At 33.9% G+C, this 27,076-nt stretch overlaps 2 protein-coding genes across 2 annotated transcripts; both read left to right on the top strand.

Moving 5' to 3' along the window:
• Positions 1 to 9,479: 9,479 nt before the first annotated feature.
• Positions 9,480 to 11,118, top strand: LOC127800108 (probable WRKY transcription factor 48). Its single transcript, XM_052334541.1, has 3 exons — positions 9,480 to 10,000; positions 10,215 to 10,355; positions 10,489 to 11,118. The coding sequence occupies exons 1-3, from the start codon at positions 9,618 to 9,620 to the stop codon at positions 10,865 to 10,867; spliced, it is 903 nt and encodes a 300-aa protein (XP_052190501.1). The 5' UTR covers positions 9,480 to 9,617; the 3' UTR covers positions 10,868 to 11,118.
• A 6,123-nt stretch (positions 11,119 to 17,241) lies between these two features.
• LOC127800120 (galactokinase-like) lies at positions 17,242 to 26,480 on the top strand. The gene is made up of 12 exons (XM_052334559.1): positions 17,242 to 17,961; positions 19,480 to 19,526; positions 20,471 to 20,565; positions 20,713 to 20,795; positions 21,391 to 21,459; positions 22,593 to 22,778; positions 23,426 to 23,560; positions 23,727 to 23,861; positions 24,638 to 24,708; positions 25,749 to 25,826; positions 25,969 to 26,110; positions 26,217 to 26,480. Exons 1-12 carry the CDS (start codon positions 17,608 to 17,610, stop codon positions 26,325 to 26,327), a joined length of 1,506 nt encoding a protein of 501 aa, XP_052190519.1. The 5' UTR covers positions 17,242 to 17,607; the 3' UTR covers positions 26,328 to 26,480.
• Positions 26,481 to 27,076: the final 596 nt, after the last annotated feature.

The raw sequence follows: 27,076 nt of genomic DNA, 5'->3' as shown, positions 1-27,076 counted from the left end.
TTAAATACCGAATATTTTCTTAGCCATAACTTTTTCTAGACATGTATTTTCACACACCACACTTAAATTCAATAACCAGATGTATGAAAAAGATGCTTTTAGCTAAAGCAATTCTTTTCTGATGTGAAAAATCAAACAATGTTGCGACCACAAAACATATTAAGAATTTCTTGAAAAGAGTGACTTTCATAACCAAAAGCTCTTATACCACTTGTTGAGAAAATTTGACAAAAATTTGATAAATCGCATAAACTTTTTAGAATCACCTTTTCCCACCACGTAATAGAATACAAGTAGAAATATAAGAGACATAATTTTAACGTGGAAAATCACGGGACAAGCTCCAAAAAATATTCTACTATAATAAGGATAATTACAAATATCTTCTCACACTCTACTTTCTTTCAAATAATACAAAAAATATAGTGATACACTCTCAAAGGATTCTCACTTTGAAGTCTTTGACTTTTTTGCCTCTCCTTTACCTTGAAACTTGTTCTTATTTCTTGAATACTCAAATTTGGATTCTTCAAACCTTAAGGGTATTTATACTTGACTCTTACACCTCCCCCCCCCCCCCCCCCCCCCCCCCCCCTCCTGGCGCTGCCCGGCGGCCAATTGTGGCCAACCTGCCTAATTTAGCCTGGAACCCAACATTATTATGTAATTTTTTTATTTTTTTTGGGTACAAAATGACACAAAAAGTGGTAACTGTCAAATGTTGTGTATAATCTGTGCAAATTGCCTTTCTTTTTGGGTGGCAAAGAACGAGTAGGAGTACTCTTTGAAAACTTGCGCTAATTGCTGTGTCCACAGGAATAGTAGGATGGGACTGGGATTGGACGAATTCCCCTGTCCCCTCTAATTGGAACAAGAAATATTGATTTATTTGAACACTGTTTCTGGATGAGATTAATTGTATTCATCTATATATATATCAATCCCATGCATGCACATGATTATCTTTTTTCCCTAAACTTAAAACTAATTTGCATTCAATCATCATTCGATTCGATGCCCTCCTTAATTCCATGGATATCAAATCTCGTACCCTAATGACACAAAAACTCTTAAACTAATTTGCATTCAATTAAGGGGCTTCCGGGATTTACTAACCTTAATTAATTAGAGACCCTTTTTCTAAAATCATTTTGTAATAATATTATTCTTCATCCTCGAGCATTAATTACCAATTTGTGTCATCCTATATATATATATATATCCTACTCAACACCAATCTCGTGAGCGTGGGTACATCCCCAATAATAATTTATATATAAATATATTATTATGATTATTTGATATGCCCTTAACCCAATCAAAACATTGTTTAATTAATTTAGCATAAAACCATGCATGCATATATATACAAACGTCTGATGGTATAATTTTATTATTTTATTTTTAAGGATAAAAGCAGCCCTTTAACAAATTGAGACTTTCTTGAGTCGTAGGTAGGTGCCTAGGAATGGGATTTTTATCCATCCCGACATCAGTATTTGTCAGTTAATTTGGGGTTGGATATTAAGTGATAATATATGGTTGTTTGGGTGGGAAGATTTTTAACACTACTATGATTGGCATTGCATAAACCTGGGCTGAAATTATTATTAGCGACATGTGGCGTGTCGCTGCAAGCCTCCAAACAGTACCATACAAAAGACATTTGAAACCCACAAATCTAAACAAAAGTGTTTTTACCAAACATCTATCTGCCCATGTGACCAGAGCAACCTCTCCTCCTGCCTTTTTTTTTTTTTTTTCCCCCTTGCTGGCTGCCCCATGTGACCGCAACCATCAAAAGGAAACGTACCTTCTTCCCCACCTTCCTTCCATTCCCAAACCCACCCCCATAAAAAATAAAAATTGCATATGTGCAGTTCAACCCCCTCCTTGTCCGTGCCATAGTTATATCTCTTAGCTCCCCCAAACTAATGAAAAACACGGCTGCACCCTCAGGAGGGGGTGCCAGTGCCCATCGACGAGAAAGCAAAAGCAAGCAAAAGAAAAAGGTCTCTTGTCCATGCCCCCCATCCCATTCACCCATGTTGGGTCATCACCAACATAATAAAGTTATACATAAACCTCCCAACATATATAAAAGTGGGTGTACATATACATATATATATATATCACACTGACTGTCATCTTAATTAGATGTTATGATATTCGATGTGATGATCTTATAAAATATTTTAACTGGATTGGCCCAAATATATGAGTATTTTACAAGAACGCCATGAAGGTTTAGATTAGTTCAGTCATTAGTTATACTTTTTGAGTAAAAATCAGGCTATTTAGATTAATTTCAGTCATTTCCATTGAATTTTGAGTCATTTGGATTTCACTTATTTGGTACCCACTAATTCGGTTTTAATTTTATTGACACGGGGAATGTTGCGAGACAGAAATGCAAATGGGATGAGTTTTAATAAATAAATTTTAACATTTGATAATTAATTTTTAGTATTTAATAAATACTAAGACAATCAGAAAATAATAATACATGGCCAAGCTGAAACTCACAAGCTGAGTGTGAGTTAGTGAAGCAACATTCAATGCAGAGGCAGCAGCAGCACCAGCACCAGCACTGGAATGTAATGTGAATGTGAAAGGGAACAACAGAGGGAAGAGGGAGCGGGTGAATCAGCAATTGCAGCAGACAGAGAGAAAGGCAAATAGGTTTGTGCGCATGTATGTATGTACGTAGGTACAGGACAGCGGACAGTGGACACCACAACTCCTTGCTTCAGACAGAAACCATCAAATATATATATATATATATATATTTTCAAATTTAAAGGTGGAGTGTAGGGGACCAAACTATACATCTTCGGCCGGCAGGCCGGCCATCACTTCCTCCTCGCCTTTCCCACCCCAGCCATTGCGTATAATACACACACACACATATATATATATATATATATGTGGACAACGCCACAATGATATTAAGCTCCATCTGCCATTGAATTTACACCTTTTCTTTTTGAGGTGAGCCCAATCTCAAATTTAATAAATATTAAATTTATAAGTTAAATTCATATCAGGTAGGTTAAGCACTTAAACTCAACTTAAGTATTATTATTATGTGAGTTTAACTACTATTTTATTAAATAATTATAATTAAAATTCAATTTAACTTGATTAGTTTATGAAATAATTTTATAAATTGAAACGGGGAGTTTAATAGTAAAAGCACCACCTAGTTATCTCCTTCTCATTCCTAAATATTGATAAACAAGCTACTCGGCAGCGGGTCCTAGACTGGTGCTTGCAGGCTAGGCAATATGGATGCTAAGCCGATGCCGCGCAGTCCACGGAATGGAAGGGGGAGGGCCCGCCACATTGGCCGGTCTCTCTCAAACCGAAAGGCAGATTTAGACCCTGTAAGAGCAACTTAAAGGGAGTTGTTGTTTTGGGGGTGTTAATTTTATCTATTTATAATTTTGAGAGTTGTTATTTTAGAGTATTAAATTATTTATTTGTAATTTTAAATAATATTTGAATTATAAATTTACTCCAACGATAGTGTTGGGGTGTCATTTTAATATTTTAATATTTTTTATTAATATAAATAAAATCATCCTTAATTAAAAAAATTTAAAATTTAAAAATTAAATCAAATTAGAAAATTCAAATTAAATTACAAAAATTAATATATATAGACAAAGCAAAGGACTTATTTAAATTCTAATAATTAATTAAAATAAAAATATTTATTTTAAATTAAAATTAATTATATATATATAGGCAAGGCAAAGACCTTTGCCTCCTTCCCCTTTCTCTCTCTGTGCTTCCTTCTCTTCGACGACTCACCCCTTCTTACTCTTGATCGGTTGTTGCTTGCGGCTCGTCCTCGTCAGCTCTACCCTCGATCGCTCGCCTCGCTCTTGCTTACTGTCTCTCTTAATGCTTTCGCTTTGTCACTCACTGGCTCTTCCCTCCAACCCTTCATCGCTCATTGGTTGATCGCTACTTCTCTGGCTCTTTCTTGTTTCGTCGCTCACCTAGCCTAAAATCCCCTACTTCAGATAATCTATGTATTTTATAGAATTTTTTGGTTGAAATAGAGCTGTTAAATTTAACTATGGGAAATAACACCTCTCCATTTTCTCATTCCAGAATTTGGAAAATTGTCACCCCAAGAAGATTATTACCATTTTATAACCCTGAATGTCATCCTCATTGAAGTGAAAATTTTTAAATTTTGAGTGTCATTTTGATAATTATAGAATTGACACTCCAAATAACACTCCCCTTGAAGTTACTCTAATATAACAAATATAAGACTTACTATTCTTAGATTTAAACTCATAATTAAGTTGAATTGGGCCATAATTAAACATCTATTTTTATATATAGGACCATAATATATTAAATATAATATCAAAAATATTATATTAAATATAATCAATGATTATAACTTATATCGTTATGTATGTAAATGTAACAATTTATAAACCAGTTTTAGGTAAAACTTTCGGATATTATAACACAACCAAATAAATCATCAAATTATAAATAACCAATATATATATATATATATATCAAATACTATCTGGTGATGATTTTTGAGACCGACCACCACATGCCACCTCTGTGAATGGACCTCGGACTTGGCGATAGGGGTGTACATGGTGCGGTTTGGGCGGTTTTTGGCCAAAAAAATGCGCCAAATCGCATATGCGGTTTGCACCTATAATCAGACCGAGCGGTCTGATTTGGTGCGGTTTCCGCGATTTGCTGAAACTTGGTGTTTTGTGTAATTTAGGTGCGATTTGGTGCGGTTTGGTTTGGTTTGGTTTGGTTTGGTGCGATTTTTGGTTCCAAAATGATAACAAAAAATTATTTAAAATGGGACTGCTAGTCTGCTATAAAAAATAATTTAATTATTTTATATATTTCATTTTTTATTTATTTTAATTATTAATATAGTCGGGCGGTTTGGTTTGAAACTGAACCGCCAGCACCGGTTTGGGTATTTTTCAAACCACACCAGACCACGTCCTTAAAAAACCACGCGGTTCGGTGCGGTTTGGTTTGGTGCGGGCGGTTTTCGCGGTCTACCAATTTTTTTGAACACCCCTACTTGGCGATGTCGGACCTCGATGATGGGACCTGCAAGACAATTGAGTGACGGGGCTAGGGTCCTCCGGGGTGGACTCCGACGCTCAAATCAGTAGAGTAAATGCAAGTCGTAATAAATGTAAGAGCTATGAAACTTGGCGTACTTGGTGAGGATTCTTGTCCTTTATATGTAGACCCGTTATGGAGTACCTGGGATAAACCCGTGTTGAGCGGGGGCACGACTCCCAAGAATCTCGGTTAAGGTGGAACTGGTCTTGCGGCCCGGCCCGAATTTCTCGGGCTCCGCTCTGGATTGTTGACTTGCCACGTGTCAGTTTCTCAAGCGATCCATGTGGCGGGTAAGACTATTGGCGCGTAGGGATATTTTAGCAATTTTAGGTGGTGCCACATCACTATCTATAACAAAAATAAATAAAACAATTACGTGTATAACATATATTAATCCCAAACATGACAGGTACATGTATTTATAGTATATATGTATTATATAAAGAATATTGTATTGTATCATCATCCTTGGAACCACCCATTGCGTGCAGGCCTGCACATGGGCATGGGGCTGCACGCTTCCAAGCCTATACCTTGCCTACTACTCAACTCTCATGGTTGTGGTTTATTGTACAGTTTAAGTAGTTTTTCAGGTTGATAATTCCTATGCGGTCCTTTTGTTTGTGTTTTCAATTTAATAAAACCGATAAATTACAATAGTTAAACTTTATTTTATTATATAGAACGAGAATCAAATTCACGATTCATTAATACGAACTTGACACATCACTTATCTGACCGTTCGACCTATATCCTTAAGAGTACAATATAGTAATTTCTCAATCATCTTAGCTTGAGACACACAAAGAGTGTGTGTGTGCGCTTTTGGCGTAAATGAGAGAGAGGGGGTTACATCAATAATAATTCTATCAATAAAAATAAAAATAAATTAAAATTTGACAAACTTTAATATTCTTAAAAAAAAAATATGGGCTATGTCAACTCATATAGTTTAACTAGCTACTCTAGATATATTACAAAAGAACATTCTAGAATTATGAAAACTTAAATATATTTTAAAATTCCATAAAACTAGAGAATTTCAAGATATTCAAGAAAAATGTCATGCTAATGCATTGGTACCAAAGGATAAATATTATCATTTTAAAAAAAAAATTGATTTTTATTAAAACTAAAAATAATGAGGATTTAAATTACTTCCCTGCCCTGATGGGCCTTTCCAAACAGAGAGGCCCAATAAAGACGTAAGAAACGGGCCGCATGGATATGGGTTTGGGGTTTTCCCCACACGCTTCTAACTTCTTGGATTCACTGCGGAGTGCAAACCCATGAAAGGCCCATTACCAAATTGGAAAAAAAGTTGCATGTAATTACATGTCAAATGAGTGTTATCTATGTGATAACATTTACACTTTAATTATTATTATTAATCAATAAATAATCAGTCACTAAACACTCACATGTAAATAATAATAGTGTTTAGTACTGACTGTGAAGCACAAAGAAACCTCTTAAAGTATGATAACTAGCTACTACCATGCAATCAATATTCAAAAGCCATATGGAATATATATATATATATATATATTTGATAATTTTCTTTAAACTAAATCTCTAATTGATCACATCAATCTTTTTTAGCTTAAAAGCATTGAAGATTTGTCATTTAAGTTAACTTTTTTTTTTTTTTTTTAAATTTTGGATTGAGGACACAGATTGGTTCAAATTAAGAATATAATTAACTAGTCGATTAATAAATTAACTTTAAGGATCGAGGAGGAAATAATTTTGGAACTAACTTTGATTCATTAATTAATATATAAAAATTGTACATCCAATAATATATATATATGTGTGTGTGTGTAGGCGATGCCAATTATGTGTGTGTGCGTGCTGCATCTAGAAACTAAGGGAATCATTTGATTAACTGCCATGTAACCGCAAACCAACGACCAAATTAATAATAAAGAAATTAGGCAGCTGGAACGGACGGGTCCAGCCATCCTAAGCAATGCTGATTTAAAATCTTGTCCGATATCTTTTATAATTGAAAGAATCTAATTGCGACTTGTAAAATAACCATGGTCGGTCACGCTTATGTATAATAATAATAATATATGTTATCTATATTAATTCTATTCTTATATAAGTAGATACTTTAATAAAGTCCTTTTTTTTAAAAAAAAAAACACACAATTATAAAAAAAGAAGAAGAAGAAGAAGAAGAAGAAGTTGTTTCTTAATTGGTTTAAATTTATGATTCCCAATTACAATAAATTAACTTGAGATGAACTTTATCACACTAAAATTCATCTTTTCATTTAAAGTTTCCAAAATAAGTGTCACTTAATTATTATATAGTTTATAAGTAATCACTCAATTAGAGCATAAATATATATTTATATATAGCTTTTTGTAGGTGATAAGTAATATTCCTGTAGGATCATTAATTGTTAGTTTGATCATTCTAGCTCATGTTGCTTAGTGGTTAAAATTTAATGTATTTTTATGTACCAAAAAAAGTAAAAACTAGCATGCATGCATGCTTGTGACAAATTATTTATTAACTTTATTTGTATCTAAAAAAAATTAAATCAATGAGCCCCGCATATAGCAAAGAGATTCTTTCCATATAAAATTAAATGGTGTCACGGAAATAGCTATAGCTATAGGGTCAAAGAAAGGGAATCATAGCATGGCATGCATCTTTATTTATTTGTTAGTGCTTAATTATGGAAGCTTAATTATATCATGGATGGTTACATGAATCAAGGAACATATATATATATATATATATATAGCCTTCAATCAAAGGTACGTATACTTATATATATATTACAATTAAAAATCAAAGAGTAGGAGGGTAGGGGCCGAGTGATTAATTGAGGAGCACCGAAGAAGAAGAATCATATATATTTAATATATAGTTTGCAGACATTTGTAACGATATATAGTGTAAGCCCTTTTAAGATGCATAGCTAATTAGTACATTAAATTGAAGTTGGGTATATAAATATAGGTGGCTATTAATTACGTACTATCAGACATGCATGCATGCATCAATTAACCTCGATCATGTCATGCCTATTACAATTAATTAATTATATTGTTGCAGGTAAAATAATAATTCATAAAACTAGCTAATAAATAGTGGACAAGCTTATAGAGTAAGTTTTTGAATCTGGCAGCTGGAAATGCATGTGGTATTATATATTATGCTATAATTAATATATATATATATAGCCTATATATATGGATCAGTTCAGTTCAGTTCTTAATTACAAATTAATTAGAGTACTACGTACTCTTCCCGCTTAGATAACAACAATATATGTTAATTTCCAACGTTTAAAATAAACTAATCTTTTTTAATTAATTAATAATATATACATGATGAAGATCATCTATATATCGCTCGCCTACACATATATGGTACGTATGTATGACAGTGAATTGAAGAATGAAGCCCGTGACAAACAAAAAGTTTAAAAGAGAGACAGAGAGAGGGGGGAGAGAGATTGAAAGAGCATTGAGTTGGAGTCACCATCGATGGATGAGTACTGGGCCCGAAAGCGAACCGCGTCGATCTGAGTAGAAATGAAAAGGAAAGGGAAGAGAAAGAGATGAATGGTACTGTATATATATATATATATATATGGTGGTTTTTAATTAATCCTTGCGATCCAAGAAAGAATTTTCTATTCATAAAGAAAGAGCCAAAAGCCAGAGAATAACTAAACAAAGAATATTATTGGGATCCATCCACCCATCCATCCATCCATCCATGCAATCCAAACGACCCAACCTTTTCTTCTCTAATTTACTTTTCTTTTCTTTTCTTCCAACCGACTTGCATGCCACCGGATGCCTGTCCACACACACGCAACCGGTTCCCAGTCAGCTATCCATCCATCCATCCATCCATCCGCGTATGGAAGCTTCCTTCCTCCATCCTTCACCTAAACTGCGCTTTGCCTGTCCTCACGTACGAGACATCTTTCAAAACTTTTTTAAAATTATACATATTTCTTGACAATATATATATATATATATATTGATCAAATGGGGATCAGTGGTGGACATTTTTAATTATATAATATACCTAAGTGTTTAAACACACTCGAACGTATAATAATACAAATGTTAAGATTAATGCTAAAATTTAAAAGAATTTTTTTAAAATTATCTTCTTTTATTTTCTTAGTAAGTAAGATATATAGATTCTACGAGAATCATTTCCCAAGGGACACTCGGTCGGCAGGCTGTTCCCAACAGTGCACCCACAGGTGTCGGTCATCCCGTAGGTAGGTGGAAAACGGCTTCCGCCAATCTGTTCTCCAAAACACGCCCCTAAAATTGTTGGCTTCTTCCCCTCAAAAGTCATTAAAAACCCAAAGCCCTCCCTCTCTCTCTCTCTCTCTCTCTCTCTCTCTCTTTTTCTTCATTCACACACTGTTATAGCAGAATTCCAGCTATGAAGAGCTTGAAGTGAAGAATCTGCGTTTGTTTGTGATCGATCTATGGAAAACAAAGAAGAGCTACAGAGAGAAAGTTTGGTGGGGAATTCTACATTTTCCGACCATATTCCGTCGGGTTTCTCTTTAACAAGCTTCTTTGACATGACATGTGACGCCGAAAAGGGCTCTTTCGGCTTCATCGACGTGTTGGGTTTCCAACAAAATTACCCATCTTTCTTCGATGATCAGTTCCAATCTCCGTTACAGCCACCCCTGCCGCTTCTGTCTCCGACTTCGTCGGTTCCCGGGGAGTTGCCGGAGCTCGTGAATACTCCGGCTGAATCTTCGTCGATCTCCTCATCATCCAACGAAGTACCGAACACTTGGGAACAGACCAAAACAGTACAAGAAGAGCATGAGCAGGATCAAGAGAACACAAACAAACAGTAAGCATTCTCCTAATGTATACTGCTTAATTAATTATACGTACGCTACCATTTACAAAGTTTACTTTTCGGGTGGAGGATGAAACGAAGAGTATTCATTAACATAACGCATTAATGCGATATGAAGATTTGATTTTGATTTTGATTTTTTCTTTTCTAAAAGAAAATTAAGCCCTTTAATCTCCTTTTGTTTATCTCTTAATTTGCGGTTTAGGTTGAAACCCAAAAAGAAGCCAAAAAGGGAAAGAAAGCCTAGATTTGCATTTCTGACAAAGAGTGAGATTGATAATCTGGACGATGGGTATAGATGGAGAAAGTACGGGCAAAAAGCTGTGAAAAATAGCCCTTTCCCAAGGTATATATGCACACGCACGCACATTTCATGAGCTTAATTTCCAATCTCGGGTCCCTTCTTCTTTGCCTCATATTTGATGATCAAAAAAGTTTTAATGAATATTCATGCAATAATATTAATGTTTTCTCGTCAGGAGCTACTACCGCTGCACTGGTCCAGGATGTGGAGTAAAGAAGCGGGTGGAGCGATGTTCCGGCGATCCGGCCACCGTTGTCACCACCTACGAAGGCACTCACACGCATTCGTGCCTGGTAACACCGCGTGGAAACGTCAGACTCGTGACGGAATCCGCCGGCTTTGGCGGCGGTGGGCCTTCGTCTCTTCACTATGATCACCGCCATGAGCAACCCTATAATTCCCATATTATTAATCCATCGCCGTCACCTTGTTTGAGCTTCACCGCTAATGCTAATTCCTCATTCCCAGTTGATTCTCCGTGTTTGATTAGGGATTGTGGACTGCTTCAGGATATGGTGCCTTGGCAGCTGCGAAAGGTGTCCAAAGAGGAGTAGAAGAAGAAGAAGAAGAAGAAGAGATTAATCAGTTAATTACCTGCATCAGTATGTACATATGTTTCTCTTAGACCTTAATTTAGATTCAGGGTTGTCTTTTAGGTATTGGAGAGACTCTCGCGTCGACTCTAATTAGTGATTAATTACCATTCAAGAGGACAGGCCTTTTGAGTAATGGCGTTTGTACCTTCAGAGCTGATCCTCCATGTGATTTAATCACTTTGCTAATTAATTTGCTTTTAGTTTGTGTACTCGTGACCTCCTCCTTGCCCTTCATCTCGTTCAATCTTTGCAGTAATATTATCTGAGTTTATTATTGAAGTGAGAATATTTAATTAGGAGACTGAAAATTTATCAAATTATATCTTTGAAAAAAAATACAAATTCCATCTTGTCATATATTTATAATATTATTTGAATGACATATTTTTTCTAAACTCAATTTGAAGGACAATCTCCAACACGATAATTATCAATATATAGATAATCATTTCTAAGCCGCAATTTGATCGAAGACCATTTAACTCGTCTCTTTTTTGAATAATTATGAATTAATATTATTTTTATTTAACAAATCTCATATATGAAAATTTAATTAAGATAGTCATCTTCTCTCTATCTCTATTTGATATGAAAGATTTTGCTACAACATAAAATCACCAAAATTAAAATCTAAGAGATTATAATTCTGAATATCTCCTGCTCACCTATATAAAGGCATAAAATTCACACAAATAAACCAACTAGTGCTCACATTCGGGGAGAGCCCTAATGATTGATCCCTAACCATAACCATCATCAATTATATATTACTATGACGATTTAGAGTTAGCTTTTTCATTGTTTCTTCTTTTTTCTTATTCTTTGTATTTTAGTTTAGATATTTCTTATTGTGGGAAGAATATTTATATATATAGAGTGTTAGTAAGAAATTAAGGACTTATTATAACAATCATGCAATAAAAAAAAAAATTATGGATCTACTTAATTAGATTCTCCTTGCAGTTACTTACTTTGTAATTAGTCTGAGTTCTTTCAATTAAGTCATAATTAATTTATGTATGGCCTTAACCACACACTTATATATATATCATTTATCTTCAAGCTAATTAATTAATTAAGCTAGCCTGCTATATATATGTATGATGCTACATATATAGAGATTGATGAAGTAGCCTGGTTGGGTTGGGTGCTTAATTTCTTTCTTTCTTTTGGTAAGTAATTGATGATAAACAAAACTTATAAATGATTATTATGATTAAGAATGCATATATATATATATATATAATATCATTGCCAGCCAATTATATATCGTTTTAAAACAATTATATACTAACCTGCAGAAACCAGAAGAATGGAAGCTCATGTATATTATTATGTATGTATTATTGGATAATTAATATTCAAGAACCCTAATAATACGTTTAACATTTTTAACACTTCTTCTGTATATTAATTAATATAATATATTTTATACAAAATGTGACCGCAAACAAATACAAACTTGAATATGGAAAACAATTAATTAATGGATCCAGCGGGCAATGATGAGGCAACGAGAATTTTGTATGGTTAAATTTCAAATATTCTAGCTAGCTAGCTAGTAGCTAAGGCATTTCAAATCCAAATACAGAGAAAACGGTCACCTTAATTTGTTTTCTTTTCTATATTATTATTGATCATATTATTATATATATTATTAAAATCATGGGAATTCTATATATTCGAATTCCCATTGCTTTAATTATTTATGGGATTTGGATTTGAATTTGAAAACACTATTCATATATATATATATATATACATATCAACCATCCCATCATTATATATATATATATATTAATTTCCTTATTAATTATTATTCTATTACATTCACGCGTTTAATCGTTTATTTCTTCACTAATGTAATGCACAACCATCTCCATCTCTATCTCCATCTCCAAGTGCATTCCAACCAATATTTTTGGAGTACCCTTTGTTCATAAAACGGATTTTTTCTCTGATTTATGTACATTAATTACCATGATTTTAGAGAGGGTACGTGTTTGTCAACATGAATTAGTTTTAAAGTTTTGAATTAATTCTCTTTTTAAAAAAATTATAATATTTCACCACAACTGAGTCTTAATAACCAAAACTCAACCCAACTTAAAAGACTTTACACTTCTAATAAGCCATAAAGGCAAAGTTTTTATTTTAAATTTTAAAATTACACATAAATAAGATGAAGTTGACCCAATAAAAAGCCAAACATACCCTCAAACAAATTAAAAAACAAAAATCCAACAAATGTCCCTATCCTCTATCTTCCTCTTTTTTTGTTTATGTTTGTCGATCATCGGCCACTAGTCACCAATTGCCTCTCATCGAAAGTAGAAGAAGAAGTAGCGACAAATCACATTCACTCTTCCTCACATTTTGTCTCGATCTCTTTCCCTTTTATAGTTAATATTTACCTCCACACGAATGATTTTTAATTGTGTATATTGTTATATCTAGTTTATTTTACCTAGCTACTCAAGGTAATGGTTGTCGATTGATTTGAACCTTATTATGTTTAATCTTTTCTATTTTAATTTTTGTAAAATTTATGCATAAAAGAATCTAATTAAGCTTGCATTGTACTTATTTTTTGTCGTATGCAATTTAAAATTATAAATATGTATGTAAAAATTATTTGGATTTTTGTATATAAATGAAAGGATAGAGTCAAATATTGAAAGGATTGAAATGAAAGGATAATCACCACAAAAATGTGAACACTTGCGAAGCATATAAATATCAGTTCAAATAAAAGGATTCTAAATGTGAACGTACTTGATATGCATAATCACCACAATAATAATAATAATAATAAATAAAAATAGAGAATAATGTGTTAAACTTTTTAAGTCGGAGTTTAAAAATCTCCTTTGATTGAGTCTCTTCGGTAATTAATTGCGAGGTAGGAACGCGTAATTTTTATCTTTTTTTTATTTATCTTAAAATCTTTTAATAAATAAAATTTATCTGATAATAATGTTTGTTAATAAAAAGTCCTACAAAATGTATATAATTAATTACAGAAACAGTTAATGTATAATTAATGTATTTCCCTCGTTGTCATAGCTAGCTGTAAAGGAATTCCAATCTCGATCCATATACAGTTGTGTGCATATATATATATATATATAAATACAAAATATATATTCTCCCGACATGGACTATAAATCAACAGAGCACTCATTGTATGGCTGGAAACTTTTCATTTTTCATGAACATGAAAGCTTTGGAGTCAAAAAAGTGGATATTTCTATTGGGACATACATAGGAAGAGTACTCCATATGTATGGAAGAACAGAACAGACGAAACGAGACCTATCTCTTGAAATCCTAAAATCTGTCGGAAGTTTCTTTTCTTTTCTTTTCAACAGTAAGTAATAATTCAACTTCTGATTGTAGTGTATATATATATATGTGTGTGCTTCGCGAATTGAATCACGATAATGGGTCTCACACAAATACGAAGATTTCAAAAAGCAGTATTTGTGGTTGATGATGATTTAAGTTGGGCTTCGCCGCCTCCATGTCCATGACTTCGTCAGAATGAAACAATGGCTGGTTTGGTTTCAACTTTTAATTTCTTTTTCTTTTTGTCATTTGTAAAATTTAATTAAGATTAGATTAGCCATATTCGGATTTATTCTCTTGCCGATGTCAGGTAGATCCACGAGAATGGGGGGAGGGGGGACGCACCCCTCTTCTCATTTTACCCGCTTCAGACACAATATTTTAAAACGTGCTAGAATATTCTAATTGGGCGCTAAAGTGGGGCCTAGCGTCTCGAAATAATATTTTTTTATTTTTTATTTTGTACTATAAGTTGAAAAGACAAGTGAAAAGAGTTATAAAAATCGAAAAGAGTTGCAAAAATGATGAAAAAAGTTTCAAACATAGAAAGAGCTGAAATCGAAACTTCTTCGGCTTTGTTTGGTTAGGTTTTTTTTTTTTTTTTTTTTTGAATTTTTAAGTTAAATAGCATTTAAACTGATAATATGTTTAGATAAATGTGATTTTAAGTTATTAGTTAATAATTATGTGTTTTATTTAAAAAAATTGATAAACTGTCAGAATATGATAAAAAGACAAACAAATATACATGTTATTGAATAATACAAAAAAATACATCAAATATTTATTTTTATTTAATTATAAATTATTGTTATATATATACATGTTAAAATTAATTAAAAAAAATATTAATACAATATATATGTATGTATATATTAATATTGTTGTTATATATATACACACTATTATATATATATATAGACATAAGAAGGGGCAATAGCCAATAAATGGACAACGACAATGGGAGTCAAGAATGTGGTTGAGAAGGACTATTGATGATGGCAACAAGAGAGAAAAAGCGATAAGATAATTAGTGGCGATAGAGAGAAATCGACAAGTTCATCAAAAATGATAGAGAAAAATCAATATGAGGGTATAAAAGCGAAAGGAGAAATTCAAACGGGTGTTCGCCCCGGATAGCTAGGCCTTGCCCTGAGTTGCCAAGACGTCAATTGAGCTCGATTAATCGGGTCCGACACCAATAAGTACTGATTTGTGAGAAATTGTGACGATCAAGGGTTGCCTAATGCCTCAGCGACACTTAAACGGCTGCCTAAGCTGCGTTTTAAAACACTGGTCGCACAAAGATTATGATGTTATGACCCGACAACATAACATTTTGTTACCCATGGTTATGATGTTTCGTAACCGTGTTCAATCCACGACGTCACTTTATGTAAAATGTCTATAAATGCATGTACAAGCTATGTTGCACGGAAACGGAAACGGGAAACGTTTCTGATAGGAAACAAAAACGTGGAAACGGACGTTTTTCTAAAAAAATAGGCATAAATAGGATCCGAAAAGGGAATATGAAACATTTCGAAAACGAGAAAACGACACCTATGAGGTGTTTTCGTACAACATAGTGTACAAGTGACTGTTATAGCACTGATATGTTGCCCGTCGGGCAACCTCCATTATCCCAGTCATACACATATACACATACACATATGAAAATAATTTTATATTTTTTAAATGTTGCTATAAATTATTATTTAAATAAATTATTAGTTCTGGTCTTTCAATTAAAATTTCACTTATAATTACAGTATTTTAATAATTATTACTATAATTATAATTAATAATTCATTTATTTTTTTAATTATAATAAAATTTATAATCATTTTATATTTTTTTAATTATATTTGTCAAGTGTAACTAAGTCAATCAAATTACTCAAAGGGGCTGATTTAATTAGGGTAAGGGGCAAAATGGGAGGTCTAATTAGAGGGGGTTTTTAAGTTTATTATTATCTGGTTATGCCAGGGTCGAGTAACAAAAACGATTGGGTATTTTAGTTTTTTTTTTATTTGTCAATCTATTCGATTTGAGCATCTATTTAATTGACTTGATTCAATTTAAAATTGAATAGATTGATTTTTTTAAAAAAATTGAACCAACTCCATCAAATAAATATTCAAATTGGACAGATTGAAAAATTAAAAATATATAACTATTTTTGTTACAAGACACTGACCTACCCTAGATAATAATAAACTTAAAACTTTCCTTCTTCAATTAGACCTCCTATTGTGCCCCTCCTGCCCTCTAATTAAAACAATTTCTTTTACTAATTTGATCAATTCAATTATCCTTGACAGATACAATTAAAAAAAATATAAAATAAGCATAAATTCTATTAAGCTCCATATTTAATATAAATTATTAAAATAACTGTAATTATAAGTATAATTTTAATTGAAAGATCAGAATTAATAATTTATTTAAATAATAATTTATAACAATATTTAAAAAATATAAAATTATTTTCATATGTGTACGTATGTGGGATAATTTGGGGGGGGGGGGGGGGGGGGAGCATATTTGCGGTGGTTACTGTTAATAAAGAATTTCGCTTAGACAGTTTACCGGGGGCCTCGTTGTCCACACCCAAATGATCACCATAGAGCCAAGACTTACCAGATATTGTTGGGATCATAAAAGAGCATGTTATTATGATCCAAATTCCAAGTAATGCTGCTGCACCCATGAGTGGGGCCTTCTGGGGAGTTACCTGGGGATAATAAAGTTCAGGAAATTTATTTTTTTAGTGTATTAATTAACTAGAGTTCATATTTAATGTTAATTTAATTAAATTTTAAGATTTTATGTAGATTTGAAGATTCATTATTAATTTAGTTTAGTTTAAGCGTGGCCCACTTAGCCCAAAAGAAAACTAATGAAACTTTGGGCTTGGGCCGGGGTAACGTTAGCCTACTTGATCCAGAAGAAGCCTGTGGTTTAATCATAATAGAAGAAAGATGAAAGATGAAAGATGAAAGGCAGGCAGGCAGGCGGGCGGAGAGGAATGGATGGATAATTGAAGCAAAACGATGAGGATGAGGAGCTCTCCTCCTCGGGATTACAATTTACAATTTAAAATTTTCAGCTCCGATCGTTCATCCACGCGAAGACGTCTCTCCCAACTGGCAACCAGTGATTATTATCCAAATCAACGCAAACGCACAAAAAGGAGAAAAAAAAATAAATTAACACAACAGAACACAGACACCAACACAGTCACGGCTTCCTTTTTTATTTAAACCAGTATCAGAAGGCGAGGCCGACCGGCCGACCTAACTCTCCTATCAAAAGCTTGCTTGCTTTGTTTGTTTCAATCTGGGAAGATGAAGATGGCGAGGCACGAGGAGCTTCCGGTGCCCGTCCACTCCGACCTGGAGCCGGTGTACGGCGGCGCTTCTCAACTGGAAGAAGCGGAGCTCCGCTTTCAGAACTTGAAATCGAAGTTCCTGGACGTCTTCGGCCACGAGCCGGACGTCTTCGTTCGGTCGCCGGGGCGGGTGAATTTGATCGGGGAGCATATTGACTACGAGGGCTACTCGGTGCTGCCCATGGCCATTCGCCAAGACACCATAGTGGCCATTCGGAAGCGCGATTTTGGGGATTCCGATTGTCTTCTTAGGATTGCCAATGTTAGCGCTAAGTACCCTTTGTGTGTTTACCCTGCTGATCCTGACCAGGTACACGAGTCTCCGTACCTTTATCATGCCAATTCTTTGTTTCGAAGTTTTCTTCATCTTTAGTTGCATACGTGGGGTGGGTGATTCTTATTTATTTATTTTTATTTTTTGGGGGGGTGGGGGAATCTTCTTATAATTAATACTAATTTGGGTCTTTATGAATAAGGCAGTCGTCTAACTAGAAGCTCAAGATATGCTCAAATGAGAAATAATATGTGAAGGTGGTCAAATAACCAATAGGGAAAATCGAATTCAAGGCTTTATGTTCTTGGAGTATCTTCTCCATGATTGCACGGTTTCTGAGCTCATCGGATTGACTTAATTGTGCAATGGTGGCTATGGTATATGTTAGAGCCCAATGGAGCATGAATGCATGCCAGAATTTGCTAGGGGATAGTCAAAGGAAATTAAGCTACACATGTTAAGAAGAAATTAAAGATGAGAGAAAAAGAAAGCCATATGCAGTTCGAACTAATCAGTGTGCGTTCTCATTCTTAGAATGAGGAAATTTGCATTTAACCTTGTGATGAACAAATATTTTAAGCCTATTAGCTTAATAGGCAGTCTTTATAAGATTCTTGGAAAGCTTCTACCTAGAAGACTGAAAGGGCTCATTAGTTGCGTGGTAGTGGATTCTCAAAGTGCCTTTGTTTTGTGGTTGGAGGAAAGGGGCGTTCTGGAGATTTTGGGTGTGGTTCTAGTGGCTAATGCAAGATTAGATTCTAGATTGGTTTGTGGTCTTTATGGTCTAATTTGCTAGCTCAATCAATTGTGGTAAGATCTGGGAAACATAGTATGTGGACCCTATTGATGAATGGATAAACTCATTTATTTCTATACCTCAATCTTCTATCTTTGTGTGTAACCCTTTGAAAGTAAAGATAGTGGGCAAAGCTGTTGAGAAGTTCGAACTTTGATTTTAGTGTTTTCTGTCTTTATTCCATCTTTTAGTTAAGTTTGAGAAGAATGGTAATAGTGACACATTTCCTTTCCTGGTATGGAATCTAAATTATTTTGAAACCTCAAGAGTCAAAGATATTGATTTCAGAACTCAGAAAAGTTGCAATGGTTGTTTTACTAAACCATAGCTCCATCAATGCATTTATGCAATTAATTCTAAGGAAAAAAAGCAGAAAGAAGAAGGCAGAGGGTGGACATATTACCAAGATTTCTTGCCTCAAATATATATTACCCCTACCCTCATGAGTCATGGCACAGCTTTAACTTTGCCTATGTAAATGTTTACTCTTGTATTTTTTCCGTTTTCTTTGGTTTTTCGTTATGCATACTGAGGTTCTTGAATTACTATCCTGTATTTCTGTTCATGACCCATGATCCTCATCCATCCATTCGTCAAACAAATATATTTTCATGGAGCACTGAATATTTTCCTCTGCAGCAAGTATTTAGTTTGACCAGGTTCTGTATGTTGTCATTTATTTTTTTCCATAATATATTAATTCATTTGTGAAAGTACTCTGTATCAAGTAAAGATGTTTACATCAATTTTTTTTGTAGGATATTGATGTAAAGAATCATAGATGGGGTCATTACTTCATCTGTGGGTGAGTTGTCGAACCTTACTCTAGAACTTTTTTTTCAAATTACGAACTCATACTTCAGTGATGGTTAGAGTATTAAGCATATTTGCTTATGTTAAGTTTGTTTTTCATTGTACCCAATATATGCCAACTAAAGATTGAATGACATTTGGTGGAAAACTTTTATTCTAACTGACATTGTTGGGATGTTGCACTTCTCAGCAGACGATACTTCAATAAAATTTTCTTTTAGAATTATATAATCACATAAAGTACTCTTTCTCCATTCTAACCATCTTGTCTTGATTTTGTGAGTAACAGTTTCGATAAACTCTCTATGTCTCTGATAATTTATTCACGATGTGAGTGCTAGAAACACTTCTATATTTTAACCATTATGTCTTGATTCTGTGAGTAAAATTTTTAATAATATATATGTAGTTTGTAATAATTTATTCAAGAAATTTGAACTTATATTTTCTTAGAACAACTTAATCTTAAGTCTCACTGTAATATCATCCACATTTTTGTTTTTACTAAACTTGTGTTTCATACATATATTTGGTTTTTGATTTGCTCAACTTAAAAACTTTTGAATTTTAATGTGTCCCTTTCATAATTTGAGATTAGTACACGGTTGGGTGTGTGTGTGTGTTAGTTATTGACTAAGACAATGCTGCCATCTGATCAAATACACCAAGGCACCTCTTCTTATTGGGTAACTGATAAACCATTTTTATACGTGATCAAATGTTCATCCTGCCTCTTAAAGATTTATTTGTTGTGAAATTTGAAATAGCTTTTCCCCATTATTTGTTATCAGCCTATTTATTTACTTTCATTTCACCTTTTCATGTTCTTCTTTTAAATGCATGGTATTCGAGAACTTAACATGTTTGTGAGCTCCCATATCTCTCTTGGGACTGCTTAACATTGGATGCTTAAAACTGATGGTTTATATTCTTCAGGTATAAAGGGTTCTATGAACATGCCAAGTTAAAAGGACTGGATGTTGGTGTACCTGTTGGACTGGATGTCATGGTTGATGGAACTGTTCCTGCAGGTATGGTTGCAACATCCATGCAAGGCCAATTTGAAGGCTGTTTGATAAAAATATGTTGGAATTAAATGGGTAATCACATAACACTGTATTTGGAGCAGCAGTTTCTTGCTGATTATTTCCTATCTGAGTTACCTACTTTCTATCTAGGGTCTGGTTTATCAAGCTCTGCAGCACTAGTTTGTTCATCTACAATTGCCACAATGGCTGCTTTTGGTGTGAACTTTCCAAAGGTATTTCAATTGTTACTCCGTAGATGTAGGGAAAGCATTTTATATATTTCTTATGATTTGAACAGTGCATTTCTTATGAACATTATATCAAATTTCCTTTGCTCAAACTTCAATGTAGTGACTCATTTTTGTTCTTTGGGATTTCCCTCATTCTTTGCCTGAAAGACCTGCCATTTTTATCAACCTCACTGGACTAGTAAAATCATTTATTTAATGGAAAACTTTTCCTGTGCTTAAAGTATTTGTTGGTCAGCTTATATATTCTTAAATAGTATGCATCAGATTGAATAAAAATTAGGATATGTTGAAGCATATTTCTTACAGAAATCAGTTATTGGTTTTTTCAGAATGCTTGTTTGTGATTATTTTAAGGGTATTATATTAACTTTAATATGTGCTTGCTTGCACCACGGGCAAGTTTACCTCCTCATTTGCTCTTTAAGATTGAGATGCTTATTTGCTACTGATAGATGAAGGCTAATTGTTATTAAACTTGTGTATACATCGTAAAAGTTTATTTGTTTTTTACTTTATTTTTTCATGTATTTACTTTTTCTTTCTTTTGCTGATTCTTATATTATTGCTTTTGTTACAGAAAGAGATTGCGCAACTTACATGTGAATGTGAACGTCACATTGGGACACAATCCGGTGGGATGGACCAGGTTACTAATCCTTAATGATATACTCTTTGACTACATTAGGTTTTCCTAATCCTAAGTGCGTCTTTTAGAAGAGGGTTTTAAGCAAACATACTCCAGCTCTTATAAAACAATACGGTCCAAGGAAGGATGCTTTCAAGTATGTAGCTAGTGACACTTTGCGCACAACTCTTGGTTAGGTTGACTGTCTGCCCCTTGCTATTTTGTGGAAGCTTTCTCAATTGTGTTTCTTCTTTAGCACGAGTTCAACTTGGCAATTTCTTGTAATCTTATCCAATATCAGCTTTACTGTTTGTCAGCATGTTAACAGTGGTGATAGTTATTATGCTTGACCTTGATGATATTGGTACCCTTTGACAAACTGTGGACTTGCAGATGCAAATTTAACAATTGTATTTCCCAAATATATCAACTGCTAAACTCACTAGCTTATCACCTGTTTGGGTCCCAGTAGTGTGAATAACTTCATGGCAAGGTGCATCTAGCTGGTTTGCTAGTTGTTTAACCACATTAATGGTGTATTACTATGGTTTTCAGTTGCATTTATGATTTATGCTCATTTTAGAACTGCCTTTCTTTTGGGTATTTATATCCCAGTATAATTCCGTGTGCTTCTAATCTAGGAAAACTTATCATGGGAGCTTATATCTTGCAGACTGCAGAACTTCATCATTTTATACTAGCAGATATTTGAAATTAAAAAACTGTACTTTATAAAGTATATGTCATGCAACGTATGCTTCGTTATGAGTTGGTGGTGGTTTAACAGCCCATTTAGACTATTAAGTCTGATAATTTGTAATAGATATTTTATTACCTACATCTCATATGCACAGTTGTTTGTTATTGAATGCTACATCTGCTCAGTGGGAAGGGGTTTTGAACTTTAATGTTAGTAGACAAATTATCCTTGATGATACACCCATCATCACAAATTTCTCCATGGCTGATTCTCACATTCAGATTAATAATAGAGGTCATTCCCATTGATTAAACCTCGAGATTGTTTAGTTACACTGTCATAGCAGGCTGCTTGTTATTTTCATTTGCACAATAACAATCAATAATTTAATATCCTTTTGTTTTGGGTAAGAGTGGCCAGTGCCTATTGGTTTGTTTCTTGTTTCATTTTGCAGGCTATCTCTATCATGGCTAAATCTGGGTTTGCAGAGCTGATTGACTTCAACCCCATCGGTGCAACTGATGTACAACTGCCTGCTTGTGGATCTTTTGTAATTGCCCATTCATTGGCTGAATCTCAGAAAGCTGTTACTGCTGCTATAAACTACAATAATCGGGTTGTTGAATGTCGGCTAGCTGCTGTAAGTTTTCTTTTTTATTTTCTTTTTCTTGCAGTTTAATCAAATTGACCTAAAGCATTACACCAAAGTAAGATTGAAAGTAAGATTTCAACCAAAATGACAATATAAATAAAAGTTTACGGCCTATTTATTATTTTTGCCCTAAGAAAATTATGATAATAACAGAATGGACACAGCCACTGACATTCTCGCTTGCCTGTGGAGTGAATGAGATGCATGCAGCTTCTTATATGGAGCATTGTGCTTCCCAGGATTCACAATGCTTTTTCTATTTGTTCATCTTATGGTTTTTTGTTTGTTTAATGTACTTGGAAAGTCAGGCTTTTCTCCTCTACTTTTGAGGATGCAGGTTATAAATAGTCACACTGTATAATAATAGTTCTCTGGAGCTCTTTCCTCTGCCAAATTTCCTAATATGGGACTGGATTACTCATGTGCATTGTTTCTAAATTTGAAAAATAAAGTGAAACCATTTGTACATTAAATTTGAGTTATGCACTGAAGCCTATATTTACGGGTTTGGATTGTAAAATTAAGAATTTTCATCCTTTGATTCTTGCAATTGACAGAAATTTGGATACCTAGACTTACATGCTTTGAGTTTTGTACCCTGCATTTTCTGTGTCATAATGTTGCACCTTTCTCAGATTGTACTCAGCATAAAGCTTGGAATGAAACCCCAAGATGCAATAGCCCAAGTCAAGACTCTTTCTGATGTTGAAGGGTTATGTGTATCGTTTGCTGGTAGTCATGGGTCTTCTGATCCTGTTCTTGCAGTCAAGGTTATTATTTATTTTCTGCTTCAAATCTGTCATAATCTTAGCTTGCTTGTTTCTTGTTTCTTGTTTCCCCCTTAATAGTCCTGCCTCTACTTTTATAACATCATCAGAGGGAAGTTACAATCAAGGATTTTTTTTTTATGTAGTTTTTGACCTGTATATTTTGCAGGAACTTTTGAGTGAAGAACCATATACAGCTGAAGATATTGAGAAAATAACAGGGGAAAGTTTGGAGCATATCTTTGCCAATTCTCCAACATCTTTGGATGTGATAAAAGCTGCCAATCATTATAAGTTATACCAGGTAAGGTCTTCTTTGTTGTCGACATGGATTTTATTCCTATTCCATTATTGAATTATAATTTTAGTATGGATTGGCTTGCCATTGGGCTACATCCCGGTTTTTTGCTTGATTTGTGGAGGATTGTCATTCTGTATCAGGGGTTGGGTGTTTGCTGACATTTCGTTTGCCAACATTTCGTCATTTAATTCCTGAATTGAATTAGATGTCATTAGGTGCTGAATTTGTAAGATTCCTTCCATATATTTATGCACGACTTCTGTAAATTTTATGATATTTTTTCAGAGACCAGCTGTTATATTGGTGCTGTTTATTTTTTAGTTCATTCATCTTCTTTTCCGTTGCCTATTTGGAAACCTAGTAGATGGACCTGATTCTGTATCTTAATATTCTGAGTTGTAGCATAAATTGCCTACAACTGGTCTCCAATTTGTGGGATTATATTATGCTCCAACTTTTAACTGCACTTACCCCAAAAAACAAAGAAACAAATAAATAAAGTAAAAGAAATGATACATAAGTAATAATCAAATATACCAACATTGTTCTTGAGTTCTGGTGTAGAGAATTTTTTCTCAGCCATGACCAAATGAATAATTGATATAATCAATATTATTTTTGAGAATTGATCTTACCATTTACAATCTCCTATTGGACAATCTTTCAGTTTTTGTTCCTCTTAGTGATATCCACTCTTTTCCTTCCTTCTTTGTTGTTGGTTTTCTAATCCCTTTGGGAATTATACTCTACTAACTTTTGGTCTACCATCTGATATCTAGAGAGCCACTCATGTCTATTCTGAAGCCAAGCGTGTCCATGCTTTCAAGGACACTGTATCATCAAGCATAAGGTGAGTTGATGTAGCCAACCTTTCATCAATGATTATTCATATGCTTTAGGTGTTTAATGTTAGATAAACCCTCAACTAACCTGTTAGACCTACACTGGCATTAGCTTCTGGTGTTTTGAGAAGTTCATGGGCCTAACATCTGTTGTTTCTGTTTCATGACAATGAGGGTGTCATGACCCAAGGACATAGTAGTAATTAGATAACAGATGAATTTCTTTTAGTTGTATTGTAACAACCTCCAGCTGTATTGATTTGAATAATTGGCAGCCTTATTGGTGCTAAACCTAACAACTGGATCAGTATATAAGACTAATCCAATCTGATTCAAAACACAACCATATTATTGAATAAAATCTGATTTTCAGTCTCTCTTAATTTTCCTCTCTTTCTCTCGGTTCTCCCTAATCTCCCTCTCTCAGTTTCTGTTATTCTCTAATTCCCTCCCATTTCTTCTGATCTATCTTCCCCAAGTCCTTCCGATTATCTCCTAAATCCTAGGTTGAACCCTAGGAACGTGGCAGAGGGCCTTATTGAATTTACAAAAGTGGCCTTTGAGACATTGAATGTGGTTGAAACTTTTTTTCAGATATTTGTCGTGCATCAACATGACTGATGAATGCTCCAGTTGCAAAAATTTGAGTTCTACCTGTACAAATAACAGTAATGGTTGGATCTGTATTGATCTTCATTTCCTGGCATGTATCTCACACATATTTGCCATCAAAATCTTGGTAGTACTATTCTTCTTGAGGCGCAATTCAAGAGAAGATAAGCATTTCACTCTTGATTTATTCAGTTCCACTGTCCTTCGGTGTTGCAAGTGGGCTACTCGTTGATTCCTTTGGACCTTCAAGATTTTCTGAACAGCCCAAGAAAGGAACCAAAATGTTACTTCCCTTCAATTCTTGACATTGAGCTTTTAATACTGCAAGAACGAAACATAACTTCAGGAGTATAATATTATAGTGCTTAAGAACCAAGTGGTGATTGTAAATATTTTCATTTTCCAAAACCTAACATCTAGGAAGTTGTTATTGCAGTGAGGAGGAGATGTTGAAGAAGCTCGGTGCCCTTATGAATGAAAGCCATTATAGTTGCAGCATTCTGTATGAGTGCAGGTACTAGTCCAACTTCTCACTATGTGTTTAAAAACTCAAACATGAGATACCGGTTTTTGCCAGTAGCCAACTTCTCTTCTGTTTTAGGTTATGCTATAAATTTGCCCCGTGTTTGCTTACCCCATTCTGTTGCTCTAATTAGCTGCCCAGAACTGGAAGAACTCGTAAAGGTTTGTAGAGTTAACGGTGCTCTTGGAGCAAGGCTAACCGGAGCTGGATGGGGTGGCTGCGCGGTTGCTTTAGTCAAAGAGTCGGCTGTACCCCAGTTTATCCTCGACTTGAAGGTTTGTTTTTCACCTTTCTACGATGGTCTCTGGAATTGGTGTTAACTGTTAACAAACCTTTCAAAAGAATGAATTGGAGTTTGACAAGGTTGTGTTTTTGCATCAGGACCAATTTTATCAGTCAAGAATGGACAAAGGGATCATCAATAAAAATGATCTTGGTTTGTATGTGTTTGCATCCAAACCATCAAGTGGGGCAGCTATTTTCAAGCTTTAGTTTAGTTTAGTTCACTCTTTGTTTACCGTGAAAACAAAAACATTGAAGAAGCTTTGTCAATTTATGTCTTTCTATGTTGACGGATTACCATTTAATCCATTCAGTTTGTGAATAAATAACGGTTCTATTGTAGATCATAAACTATTTATAGTATTTACCTTTTTGTGGGATAAAAAGGGTGAACTCTTTTAACAATCCTTAATTTTAGATGCACAAGAGTTAAAAAAAAAAGAAAGAAAAAGTTAATAGATCGAATAGAGTTTCATAAATTATAAATCATCTAAAAATAAGTTATCTATAAAGAAATTGAGTGATAGATCTTTATCTCAAATTAACATGAAAAATGAGAGTAATCAAAATAAAGATTATTTTCTATGAAGTTGAAAATAAAATGACAAGAAAGAAGATTGGGTTTACAAAATTAAGTACTTGGATAAAATTTTTAAATGATTATCTAATTTTCTTGATTAATATAAGGGTATAAAGAAAATTTAAACCCAATAACAATAAATATTTACATTTATAGATACTAAACTTGAATCAACAACAACATCAACATATCTAGCCTTTATCCCACTATATGGGATCGGTTACATGAATTCTAAACTTCCATGTATTTCTGTCTTTTGTCATATCCTCATTTAGATCCATATATTTCATATCAAATTTTAATGTCTCTCTCAAAGTCTTCTTGGGTCTACCTCTACCTCTTTTTGTGATTAATTGTTCCATTTCATCAACTCTCCTCA

This window comes from Diospyros lotus, chromosome 4, assembly GCF_014633365.1.
Source record: "Diospyros lotus cultivar Yz01 chromosome 4, ASM1463336v1, whole genome shotgun sequence".
NCBI lineage: Eukaryota > Viridiplantae > Streptophyta > Magnoliopsida > Ericales > Ebenaceae > Diospyros > Diospyros lotus.
Note: the sequence above shows the minus strand (reverse complement) of the source record. Positions and strands in the feature narration are given on the sequence as shown.